Consider the following 12,761-nt stretch of genomic DNA (forward strand, 5'->3'; position numbering starts at 1 on the left):
CCTGTGCATCCATTGCAAGAGACCAGTTGAACACCTGCTGAGGTGCTGGCACTAGAATTGGTAACTGCGATAGTTCCGTTTTTGCTGAAGCAGGCAGATTTCTTTTTTTTTTACTCAGAAAAGGGGAATATATTAAAAAGGAAAAGAACGGGTAAGACCACAAAGCAGTGGTTAACCTGAAAAGAAAATTACAAAGATACTACTAGTAGCCAACAACAAAACAAAACTTGGGAACAAAATCAATACTAGACTAAACCTAGAACATCCCAATTGTGCAGCAGAACTGGCATCTTGGCTCAATCTGCAACATATCATCATTGAAAGAGACTGCCAGGTCATAGTGAAGTATCTAACAGAATTTAACTATCGCGCTCCGTGGAAGATATGGAAGCTCAATGATGATACTAAACATCTGCTAGATAGCTTTAACTCAAGCACAATCAAGTATGTCCCGGAATCAGCCAACATTGCAGCACACTCTCTAGCGGATTATACTTTCTCTCACAAAGTTCATGCCACCTAAATCAGTTTCTTATCAGCAAAAAAACCTAAATCAGTTTCTTTACCTTTCTTTCCTTCCCATCGTGTACCAAAAAAAAAAATCTAGAATTTGCAGTTTTTTAATTCGGTCTTCTAACTCTATAGCTACAAAAATAATTCCAATACGGGTGGCATGGTCACCCCTCACCAGGATTGGTTGCATGCAAAATAGGCATCTAAGTTTTTAGACAGTTGAGAAGCGAAAATGCTATGTATACCCTGGTTTTATACCCAAAAATCTTACACCCCTATGTGTCAACTTCTTATTTGCTCACTTTTAAAGCGGACTCCTGCATTTTTCTGGTGGGGTAGGATGAGGATGAAATCTACAGTAGGTATTGATGACACGTAGGGGTGTAAGATGTTGGGTATAAGTCCAGGGTATACCTAGCAGCTTCGGTTGAGAAGCATACATGTGGATTGGTACCATCTCCCTTCAGACTTTTGGTCTTTTGTCTTGTTGACTACGCTCGGTCTTGAATCACGTGATTTTATTAGGAAAAAGAAGGTGAATTTTTATTTCTACGGTTCAGATCAGATGGGATGAGAATGGTAACAAATGAATAAGTACGCCTTAACGTATAGAATAGGTACTCTCTATACGGGGTTGCTTCTTTCGGATATTCTTTTTCTGTGTAATGTCGGTTCAAGTTTTTTAAACTTGACATCGCCTTTGATGGCGGCAGAACCAGAATTAGGTTTTCACTTCCCAATCTCCGGAAAACGAATAACAAATCAGATTGAGTCAGAAGTCTTTCATTTTTGATTATTGATTTCTCTTCTCTTCTCCCGGCAGAGACAGAGAAGAGACGATCCTTTTTTTTTGTTTTTGTTTATCTAGGGTTTTTATAGAGAGGGGTCTCAGAGATCTATGCATTTTTAGTTTTGTAAAAATGAGTATGCAAATAGAACCAGTAAGAGGTGTAGCTGGTGTTGTAAATCCTGGTGGTGGTGGTGGTGTTAGTGATGGTGGTGGAGTGAGAAAGTATCATCAACAACCACATTCACAGATCGGAACTGTTTCTCACTTGTTAGCTGGTGGTATTGCTGGCGCTGTTAGTAAAACTTGTACTGCTCCATTTGCTCGTCTCACTATCCTTTTCCAGGTTCATTCCCTATTCAATTTCAGCTTTTTGTTGAATTTCTACTATCTTTTTATATGAGAGTTGTTGACACTTTTATCTAAGTAGTTGAAATTTGGGGTTTTAATTGTGTGGAAAATTATGTAGGGGTTTAGCTAAAGACTGTGCATTAGGTTCATACATTATATACTGGGCAATTGGCACAAGATTTAGTATATAGATGAGCAGTTTACATTATATACTTTTTTTTGAAGCAATATACATTATATACTTGGTAATTGGCACAAGATTTACTATATGGATGAGCATTGAATTCGTGGGGCTCCTGTTTTGCTTGAGTGATGAAAATGCGTAGTTACTAAAATGAGACAACGTGGATTGATTTTGTGTATTTTCTTCAGTTGCAAGGTATGCACTCAGATGGTAAGGCATTGAGCAAAGCTAGTATTTGGAAAGAGGCGTCACGAATAGTATCACAAGAAGGGTATAGAGCATTTTGGAAAGGGAACCTTGTTACAATTGCTCATCGTTTACCTTATTCTTCAATCAGTTTCTATTCTTATGAGCGTTACAAGAAGGTTGGTATCCAATTTCTCGAATGAATCTCTGAGTGCTAACTTTGAGGTTTTCTTATTGTTGACATGATTTGTTTTATCCTTTTCAGTATCTAGAGACGGTTCCTGGATTGGAAAGCCATAGAAAGAGTGTTGGTGCAGATATTTCTGTTAAACTTGTAAGTGGTGGTTTATCTGGAATAACGGCAGCATCACTTACATATCCATTGGATCTTGTTAGGACACGGCTTGCTGCTCAGGTACCAACAAAAACATCATTCTTAGTGGGTTAAAGTTATAAGCTCATAGCCAACTATTGGACGTTGAACGTTGGCCCTTTTTAATGTTGTTGGCAATGTCATTTAATCCTACTGTCCCAATAAAAAATTGTTTTCCTACTGCCATTGTTTTGTTCTTATATGTATTTTGACTGAATTCCGGAATGGTTCAGTCAATAGTAGAAATTCAACTTTTACAAAAGGATGTGGTTGTAGTTTTCTCTATTTGTGATAATAGCTTGCTATGAAGTTCTAACGAAGAGTGGCTCGTTTATTAGTTAGAAAGTGAATAATAATTGATTTACCTTGTTAGTTAACTTCTGAATTTTAGATTTATATCCCCTATAGAATCATGTTTTGACCACATGATTCGATGCTGCATCTCAGCTTCACTTGCCATCATAGGTGAAGCTCCGATCTCAAATGCATCAGTGCGAAGGAGAAATTCTGTTTGTTGATGAAGCCAGAATCTAAGAGGTGAGAATGGTGAAGGTCATTCTTTCTGTCTTATTGGCCTTTGAAAATTCGAAAGAAGTGTACTTTGAGCACCTTTATTGGGCATAAAGATTCATCATCTGCACCCATTGTGGTTATCTTACAATGTGTCTTGAAGTTTTGAAGTTCTTCACCTGATAATTGGATATGGGTGCCCACAGTTGGCGAAGATATTTTGTTTGATGAGACAGATCACATGATTCACCTGCTTATAGAAAAACAGTTGTAATTGCTTCTCAATGCACTTGGGGTTATTATAGTAAGTCCACGACATCATGATTTATTTTCGCTTGATGCTGAATTTGAATTACAATTGATGCAGACAAATGCAATTTACTATCGGGGTATGTGGCATGCACTTCGTACCATCTCCAGAGAAGAGGCTGCGTTTGGCCTGTATAAAGGTCTTGGAGCAACGTTGTTGGTAAGTGTCTTCCTTTAGCATGAGTTTGACTTCTTTTATTGAAAATATGTATATTATGGTAATTGATTAACACCTTATATCATGCAGGGTGTCGGACCTAGTTTAGCTATCAGCTTTGCAGTATATGAAACGTTGAGAGCTTCATGGCAGTCATTAAGGTGGAAATCACTTTCTTGAAAGAAGAAAAAAGAAATAAATAGTATTGAACTGCTCATTGTTTGAACTAAAATATGCCCATGTACATTATCTCTTGTATTAATGCCCGTTCTTTTTCTAATTGTTGTGTGCTTTAACATCAGGCCCCAAGATTCTACAATAGGCATCAGCTTAGCTTGTGGCAGTATATCAGGCATAGCATCATCAACAGGTAACTTTCTGGAATATATAATAATGGTCTAATCTTTCTCTAGACGAATTTTCTGAAGCATGAGATTTAATTCATGTAACTATGTGCTCCTAATTCTTATTATTGTTGAATATTGTTCCTCATTTTCGTAGAAGTGGCCATTTCATTTGTTGTGGCTTCTTTTTGGCTCACACTTCTGTATGTATTCTTCTAAAATGTGTGTTTCGAGTCACCCTGTAACTACTTATCGGTAGCCTTACTTCCCATAAAGGAATACTACAACCACAGAGCTGCACTCGGTGGAACACCATATTGCAGTTTATAGCATGATTATGCTTAACGAGGCTGTTGATGGTTCTACCTTGTTGACATTATTGTTTTTATTTGCAGCAATATTCCCTCTGGATCTTGTGAGGAGGCGGATGCAGGTGGAAGGCGCTGGTGGGACAGCCGCTGTCTATAAAACAGGCCTTTTCGGGACACTGAGGCATATAATGCGCACAGAAGGTCTCTCTGGTTTGTACAGGGGGATATTGCCTGAATACTACAAGGTTGTTCCTGGTGTGGGGATTGCATTCATGACTTACGAGACAATAAAAATGTTTCTTTCAAAATCTACTTGTGCGGATGCTGTTTAGGCCTTGTTGGGCCGAGTTTCTTTTACCATACGTTTGTAGAAGATAGATCTAATATAACTAGATAGGTAAGCAGAGAAAAGTATTTTTGTAGTCCTGCCAAAAATCTCCTGGGGTAACCTTTGTACTACTATGTCGAACAGCATTTTTCCTTGTACATACGATTTTGATAGAGAGCTCGGTTGAATCACATTTCAAGTGCTTATAGTTGGTTACTGTTTCCTCACTCACTGGTGTCTGTTCTTATTTTTTAACTGCTGCTTGTCAACCACACTTTTTTCATATTTGGAACTTGATTTTGTTGACATGAACATCTAAGTGGAGTATTTTTGACCGATGGTTAAAATTCTGCAAAGCGGTGAAATTCGAAAATGGAGACTCTACTGCACCGTTTCCAGCTCGTGTAGAAGCATTAACATTTCAAGTTAAAGGGCACTTAAATTGTGAAAAATACAAAATAGAGTATCAGAATACAGTGTCTGCTCATACACTTGTGACAGTTTGCTCTTCAGAAAGGCATAAACCTCTAGTCTCAGGCATCTGAAGGTGACCCTGGAACAAGAACCAATGTCGATTCAAGAAGAACTTCCAGTGAGGGCAATAAATCACAAAAAAGAAAAATATGTTGATTACATTCTTTTCCCACTCAATAGCTTCATTTAAGGCTTGTCTTTCAACTAGAAGCATGGGGATTTGTTGATCTAGTTTCATGTTCATTCCTTCATAGAAGTCTCTGATTGAATGATATAGTGGTTGACAGTCACCCGTATCCATGACCGCGGATTCCATGCATTCTAAACATAGATTGCGTCCGTCTCCTAAAGGAATGTACCTTGCACTCAATGACTTGATCACAATAGTGAATCACTGTAAGAATAAGATCAACCTATTCGGCTAACTATATAAGTCATAATTTCTTTGAGCAAGCTACCATACCTCTAAGCGTTCACAACTGCAACAACGAGCAGTGTTATCGTGCTCATGTATAGGACAATACTTCTGCCCCCAAAAAGGATGAGACCTGAACTCGATTAAACCAGCATCATTTGGTGGAATCTGTAAAGATTCAAGACCTATTAGCTCTTGAATCATATCTCTGATACATAATGTAACCTCGGTTTTAAGTCAATGGAGACAGAACATTTTCAGTTAGTACTTCTTACAAACTGATGGCAAACTTCACAACTGGGATGATGCAATTCTCTGAAACAGGACATATGGTAAGGATTCCTCCCTGACAATGAAAACTTGGTCCAAGAGAAAGGACTTTAGAAGCTACTCATAAAAATAAAAATAAAACTCCAACTAAAATTCTAAGTTGTCAGTTGAAAAGGAACCCTAACCTCATGCTCAACTATCTGATAATCACAAGCATAACAGCGAAAGCACGAGGGATGCCAAAAAGCTCCCATACATAACAAATAATCACCATATCCTAAGTCACCATTGCAGCCACCACACAACCTGCAAATCCATGCAAGATACTCAAATTGTCGAAAAGCACATGCGAGTCTCCAATCAATTTTAGACCTCCCTTGAACTACTAGTACTAACGTAAGTACAGTATGTGTGAAAGGCTAGCTAGGCGCCCAAGGCGCACGGGGCATGCAGGGGCGCCTAACTAATAAAGCGCCCAAGGCACCAAAACATGAGCCATTACCTTTGATATTTTATTTTTCTGGTCGCCCTAGGCGCTAGGCAAGGCGAGGCGAAGGGCTTGGCACCTCGCCTAGTCTAGCGTCTCACACAAAGTCACAAACAGCTAATGTTTGATTCATCAGTGAAACTAGCTGTTCAAGAATACCAATTTAGTGAAGAAGAACCTGTACTCTCCGGGAAAAAGAGAAGTAGGATCATAAGAAGGATATGATGGCTCATTGAGTTTTTCCTGAAGTGCTCTAGCTAAATCTTCGTCATGTTCTGTCCGCCTTCTGCATCCTGCAAAATCGATATACTCACTAGTGTCAAGTGTAAACTTGAATTGTAAACAAGCTCAAAGCTTCAAACTAAACAGTTCTATTAAAAGCATACCATGAGGGTCCTTCAAATCTTCTGCCAGAGAGAGTGCAACAGCATGATCTGACTCGCCGTTTTTAGCTTTAGATTGATCATCCTGAAAAATAAATAGCAAGTCACACACATTTTGCCTTGGACTGGATTTTCTTTTTTTAAAGATAACAAGGAGAAGCTCTATAATTACCATGGGTTCACCAGGGACATGCCTAGCTATGGTTTCTTCACCATGAAGCTGCGGCAATTTCTGACGATTTGAACGTCCTTTGAAGAGCTTTCTAAGCCATCTTAAGAAAGCAGGCTTTCTCCCACAGGATTGTGCTGCCAAGCTACCTGGTATCCAACGACAAAGCAGATATAGAAACTAAGAACAATCATAACCAGCTTCATTGATGCTCTTGATAAACAAATGAGAAACTCTATCCCTGAGATAAATGAAAATTGAGTGGGAGGGAAGAACCATGGGATGTGGGTTCAGAGAGGGAATCGATCCTTGAAGAAGCCATCAAGATGAAACAATTTAGAGTACCAGATTATGATTATCTAACCATATTTTTGAGAGAAACAGATGTAGAGAGACTAAAAAGCAAAAAGAAGGGTTACAAATTGCAGAACAAAGGCATCACTAAAAGTAAAATGTCTGTGTGATTGTTGGCATTATAGATAAACAAAAGATATACAGATTCTTTATATATTGGAAAAGAGAATATAATTAATCACTGAAAGTTTTATCAAAGAAAAGGCTTATAGAGTGTAAAGATGCTAGAGTGTAAAGATGTACAACAGAATATGAAACTTAACTAACTTATAACTACCACCCAGGCGACGGACTTTCCATTAACAATCATCTAACAAGTTTCTTTCGGGAAGGAGAAAGAATAAATGCCAGAACTTTTTGCGGCGAAGCATAACCGTTGGTACATTATTCTTGAAACATATTATGCTAGTGTATACACTTGCAATGGAATAGACATGTATGCATTCTGTTCTAGATTCTTGTCAAGGGTGAATTTTCTTTTTCTTGTTGTTGCTTTTGAATATCGTAGGCTACTCCAACGGCTTCCTCTTTCGTTTTTTCCAAGTCACTGCCATCTTTAAAGACTAGAATCTCCATCATTTCCACATGAAAGAAAATAAAATTCCCAAATACATGTGTAATGCATGACCCAAAGTTTGAACCCACGACGCAATGCCATGCAGCTCCATATGCTTCGTCAAATTCCTGTCAATTAACACAAATATCATAATAATGCCAGGCACATGATTGATTATGTATAAATGAATGACGAATAAACAAACCTGTTTTATATGATAAGCAATGGATCTGTGATCTGAAGGTTCGTATAAATCAAGTGCCTGGTAAGCTAGTTCCGCTGCATGGCATTGCATTTCTTCCGGCATGTCTGTTTCCCTCACAACTGCCTTTCCTTCAAACATGTCTCTGTGCTCTTCTCTGCCGGCTCTCTCGATCTCTCTTTTAATATAAATGGTGCCTCAGTTAATGATCTTTATTGAATCATGACAGTGTATATGACAAACTTTATACATATTCTGCAATGGACTGAAGTGGGTGGTTGAAAATGAAAAGAAGCATGGAGATATTTTCTGGTTTCCGAAATCTAAATTTGTAAGAAATATCTTTTAGTGGATGAGATTAAATATGTCAAACGAGATAGACTTAATGTCTGTATCATCTTCCACCACCAAATGACCTGTTGTCTTTTTGTCACAAAATGAGTCGGATTAATGAGTAAGCTTCAAATGAGTAATAAACAGAGAACAAACTTCCTTAGTTTAGGCTATCTAATTCGATAAAAGAATTTAATTTTGTAGGCGCAATCTAAAAAGTCCATCCGATCAATTCGAGATTGTAATCCTAAGCACATCTTGCAATCGATCCAGTGGAATCCATTAGATGATTTCAACCTTTTTTTCACAAAATTTCATGAATGCAGATACACTATATTTCTTCTTCGATTCCACTACTGATTGGCATGGAATTAGCACGACCCAGTAGCGGCAATGCAACAAAGGCAGATCAGAACTATGAAAGCTACTGAGGGAATTATAGGAGCTACCGTCTAGGTGCTCACACCCTCATCCTAGGTTAAGAACTTTTATATAAAAACAAGCTTGATAATGATTTTCAGACTACACAACTATTCTTATAAGACGTGAAAGGTTTACCATGAAAGAATGAAACTTGATTTTAATACATATGTTCACAAATATTCAATGAATTATTTGAAAACCACTGGAGAAAAAAAGCCTCATCATTACCCACCTGATCCCTAACCCTAGGGGTGTAAATAATACCCGAAAATACTCGGCCTGCCTGTATCCGTCCGAGCCCGCCTGTACCCGAAGTAGCCCAAAGCTTGTTATGGCCCGTCATGGACCACCCGGCCTGGCCTGGATTAATTTATTGGGCGGTCTCGGACTTTGCGATTAATTATGATGCCCGCCTGATACCCGGCCTGGTGCCCAGCCTGAAAGCCTTCTATGTGCCATTAATCATTTAATATCCTCCTAAAAAGACTTAAAAGTTACAATTTTATAATTGTCAATTTTGTGTCAAGAAAAATAAAATATATAATTATTTTTTTACTTATAATTAACCTTTTCAAAACATTAATGGTAATATATTTTCTTATTAGAAAGTTTATTGTACTCTAATTAATTATTTATTATAGGCTAAAATTAAAAATTTGTCAGTGTAATTTAAATATAAAATAATACTATCACTTACGATATGTGATGTTGGAAAGGAAAGGATATTGTATTTAATACCGTTCATTTGAAAATTTAAACTTAAAAAAAAAAAAATCAAAATAGTGACCTGTCCGGCCCAATCTGACCTGCCCGTATAAAAAGCGGGCTTTGGGTAGCAAATTATCTACTTGTGCCCGGCCTGTCCGGCCTGAATTTGTTTACGGGCTCACAAATATTAAGCCTGGCCTGCCCGGCCTGTCTTAGTTTTTGGGTCGGACGGCCCGGCCTGCCCGAATTTACACCCCTACCTAACCCTGACGGAAAGATCATTAAGTTCTGACTGTCACTACACCTTATGGTATGGCCAAGAAACAATTTTCACGAAATATTCAATTTACTCTAGTAGAAGTGTGCCTAAAGAATCAAGAGAGACCTGCAGCTCAACTAGGTATCACCATATGACTAAAGAGGACAAAAGTCTACTCCTCCTTTATTGTCCTTCGACTCAAGCAGTCCTGTTTGCTAGCCAGGATAGAGTCAGACACTTTAATCACAAAGTAAATCAGTTTTAGTTCGCTAGCATTTAGAAGGCAAGAAAGCAAGTCATCTTTAAGAATGGGAAGTTCTCTGAGCAAAAGCTAATAACTAATCCTAATGCAGTCTATGGTAAGTACCAAATATGTTATATCACTGAGTCTCCAATGCCTCTTAACCATCAATGATTAACATGAGAACGATGAAACTCACATCAAGTCTAGTCCTCCACCAAGGTTGATGTGGAAATGGTGATCGCATCAGTGCTGAGTAACAGCTATAGAAGAGAGTACATCATGACTGTAAACATGGAGGATATATATCACAGTAAGTGAACATCAATAAATTAGATTCATTAATCGAGTGCAAAAATTAATGCCAAAAAGGTGAATGGAATTCCAGAAGAAAATGTGCTGCTGAAAACACGATACATAACATAGACTTCACTTCCACAATAAATTAGATTCATTAATCGAGTGAAAAAATTAATGCCAAAAAGGTGAAGGGAATTCCAGAAGAAAATACACTGCTGAAAACACGATACATAACATAGACTTCACTTCCATTATCTAGTGCATACTAAGGTTCTAAGAAACAGAACAAATTAAACAAAGGAGAACTGAAATGCAGAATAGCCAGCATAGAATTACCTCATTACACTTAAGAACTTCCTCGCTATTCACTAACCAAAATCCACATCAGTATATAGTTAAACAGAAGTACGAGAAGCGAAATGCAAAATAGTAAATGTGAATGACAAGGAAAAATTACGTCTAATCCTTTTCCTCTTCTTGGTCCTTGTCTTCTTCAACTTCTTATTCATTCATCTGTCCCACGTAAGTACTAGAGTCGAGTGGAACTAAGCTTTCGACATAACTCATCTCATCCTCGATCAAGTTATCCAGACCATCAATATATCGAACTCTAAGGCTTTCATCCTTAGGGTCATATAAAACCAGAGAACCAGCCATCGTGAATACAATTTTACCATTCTCAAAAGACCACATAAGCTTCGCATAAATGCTATCCATAAAGCTCTCACTGGCAATGACAAAACGTCTAGTCCAGGATTCACGAACACCATAATCTTGCATTGTCCATACATGGAATTCATAAGGAAAATAACCAATTACACAAAGACACTCTTGCAACACCCCCACACTCATAAAGAAAAGTGTCTTCCCGCCAGTTTCTTTTGGTAGTTGAATCTCTTCGAATCTCTCGCTGCTGATATCCAAGGAGACTATAACTTTGGAAAAGAGTTCAGCTCGAGTTTCACCTAACCAATGATAAAATCCATTTACAAGCACCCCAATATCTCGCATGGGAATCCTAAAAGGGATGGTTTGAGTGGTTCTCCAACAATTAGACCGTAATGTGTAGACTTCGACTAAACAACTAGTGTCTACAACATTTATCAACTTGTAATCATCAGTATTGTGATCATAACCAAAACCACATACCCCATATGCACTTGGCGATTTAGGTAATTTCTTGTATATCTTAGTGGCTGGGTTCCAAACACAAAAGAATTCTGTTTTATTTGTATCAGCAAACCACAAGCAAACCAAACCGTTGCAAGAACCCAACAAGCACATATCATAATGTAAGCTTTTAAATGGGTAATCCATTTCACAATCATGCTCAATTTCATTCAGAGATGATAATATCGTATTGTAACTTATGGAATGCAGCAGGGAAGATGGACTTGTGGTTTCATCACTTCTAAGCATGAGATTGGGATTGTTTCTTTGGATAGTTAGATGAAGATGCATTTTAACAAAATCAGGAGTAGATAGTAAGGCATACCAAGTCTTGCAAACACATTTACATGTAAATATGGATTTTACCGGTAACCTTAACAGGATGTCATGGCAGATTTCGTCTGGAATGCTTGACATTTTTGCACAAGTTGGAGAGTCAAGTGGAACTAAGCTTTCGAAATAACTCACTTCATCCTCGATCAAGTTATCCAGACCATCAATATATCGAACTCTGAGGCTTTCATCCTTCGGGTCATATAAAACCACAGCACCAGCCATCGTGAATACAATTTTACCATTCTCAAAAGACCACATAAGCTTCGCATAAATGCTATCCATAAAGCTCTCACTGGCAACGACAAAACGTCTAGTCCAGGATTCACAAACTCCATAATCTTGCATTGTCCATACATGGAATTCATAAGGAAAATAACCAATTACACAAAGACACTCTTGCAACACCCCCACACTCATAAAGAAAAGTGTCTTCCCGCCAGTTTCTTTTGGTAGTTGAATCTCTTCGAATCTCTCACTGCTGATATCCAGGGAGACTATAACTTTGGAAAAGGGTTCAGCTCGAGTTTCACCTAACCAATGATAAAAACCATTTACAAGCACCCCGATGTCTCGCATGGGAATCCTAAAAGGGATGGTTTGAGTGTTTCTCCAAGAATTAGACCGTAATGTGTAGACTTCGACTAAACAACTGGTGTCTACAACATTTATCAACTTGTAATCATCAGTATTGTGATCATAACCAAAACCACATACCCCATATGCACCTGGCGATTTAGGTAATTTCTTGTATATCTTAGTGGCTGGGTTCCAAACACAAAAGAATTCTGTTTCATCTGTATCAGAAAACCACATGCAAACCAAACCGTTGCAAGATCCCAACAATCCCATATCATAATGTAAGCTTTTAAATGGGTAATCAATTTCACAATCATGCTCAATTTCATTCACTGATGATAATATAGTATCGTAACTTATGGAATGCAGCAGGGAAGATGGACTTGTGGTTTCATAACTTCTGAGCATGAGGTTGGGATTGTTTCTCTGGATAGTAAGATGAAGGTGCAATTTAACAAAATCAGGAGTAGATAGTAAGGTATACCAAGTCTTGCAAACACATTTACATATAGATATTGGTTTTACCGGTAACCTTACCAGGATTTTCTTGTAGATTTCGTCTGGAATGCTTGACATTTTTGCAACTCCTCCTTCAGCGTCTAGACTAGGGTTTTTGTTGGAAGGGGCTGATATGACGAAAAGTGTTGAAATATATTTTAAACCGCCTGTTATATGGATTCAATACCGAGAGATCCAACAATATGGATCATTCGCCATCAGCTCCACACTTTCGGATTTTGTTATTTCTTGGC

General features: G+C 38.0%; 4 protein-coding genes across 9 annotated transcripts; 1 reads left to right on the top strand and 3 right to left on the bottom strand.

The window, feature by feature from the left end:
* Positions 1-1,164: 1,164 nt before the first annotated feature.
* On the top strand, positions 1,165-4,580 carry LOC113309949 (mitochondrial substrate carrier family protein B-like). Its single transcript, XM_026558466.1, has 7 exons — positions 1,165-1,646; positions 2,024-2,200; positions 2,287-2,436; positions 3,272-3,373; positions 3,461-3,531; positions 3,673-3,740; positions 4,110-4,580. Exons 1-7 carry the CDS (start codon positions 1,434-1,436, stop codon positions 4,355-4,357), a joined length of 1,029 nt encoding a protein of 342 aa, XP_026414251.1. The 5' UTR covers positions 1,165-1,433; the 3' UTR covers positions 4,358-4,580.
* Positions 4,581-4,837: 257 nt separating this feature from the next.
* LOC113309950 (protein DA1-related 2-like) lies at positions 4,838-6,966 on the bottom strand. 6 transcript variants are annotated; one of them, XM_026558467.1, is made up of 9 exons: positions 6,828-6,966; positions 6,555-6,700; positions 6,386-6,467; positions 6,178-6,292; positions 5,698-5,818; positions 5,518-5,601; positions 5,291-5,410; positions 4,988-5,200; positions 4,838-4,906 (listed from the first exon to the last, which is right to left on the bottom strand). In XM_026558467.1, exons 1-9 carry the CDS (start codon positions 6,871-6,873, stop codon positions 4,838-4,840), a joined length of 996 nt encoding a protein of 331 aa, XP_026414252.1. In that variant the 5' UTR covers positions 6,874-6,966. The 6 variants fall into 6 exon arrangements, 3 of the variants coding, with proteins under 3 accessions (XP_026414252.1, XP_026414253.1, XP_026414254.1); XM_026558468.1 differs by lacking the exon at positions 4,988-5,200; XR_003340830.1 differs by lacking the exon at positions 4,988-5,200 and having other exon boundaries at positions 4,841-4,906; positions 5,518-5,588.
* A 65-nt stretch (positions 6,967-7,031) lies between these two features.
* Positions 7,032-8,296, bottom strand: LOC113309951 (dynein light chain 1, cytoplasmic-like). Its single transcript, XM_026558470.1, has 2 exons — positions 7,667-8,296; positions 7,032-7,589 (listed from the first exon to the last, which is right to left on the bottom strand). Exons 1-2 carry the CDS (start codon positions 7,802-7,804, stop codon positions 7,356-7,358), a joined length of 372 nt encoding a protein of 123 aa, XP_026414255.1. The 5' UTR covers positions 7,805-8,296; the 3' UTR covers positions 7,032-7,355.
* Positions 8,297-10,031: 1,735 nt separating this feature from the next.
* Positions 10,032-12,761, bottom strand: LOC113308688. The gene has a single exon (XM_026557155.1). It carries the CDS (start codon positions 12,583-12,585, stop codon positions 10,429-10,431), a length of 2,157 nt encoding a protein of 718 aa, XP_026412940.1. The 5' UTR covers positions 12,586-12,761; the 3' UTR covers positions 10,032-10,428.

This window comes from Papaver somniferum, chromosome 9 (genome assembly GCF_003573695.1).
Source record: "Papaver somniferum cultivar HN1 chromosome 9, ASM357369v1, whole genome shotgun sequence".
NCBI lineage: Eukaryota > Viridiplantae > Streptophyta > Magnoliopsida > Ranunculales > Papaveraceae > Papaver > Papaver somniferum.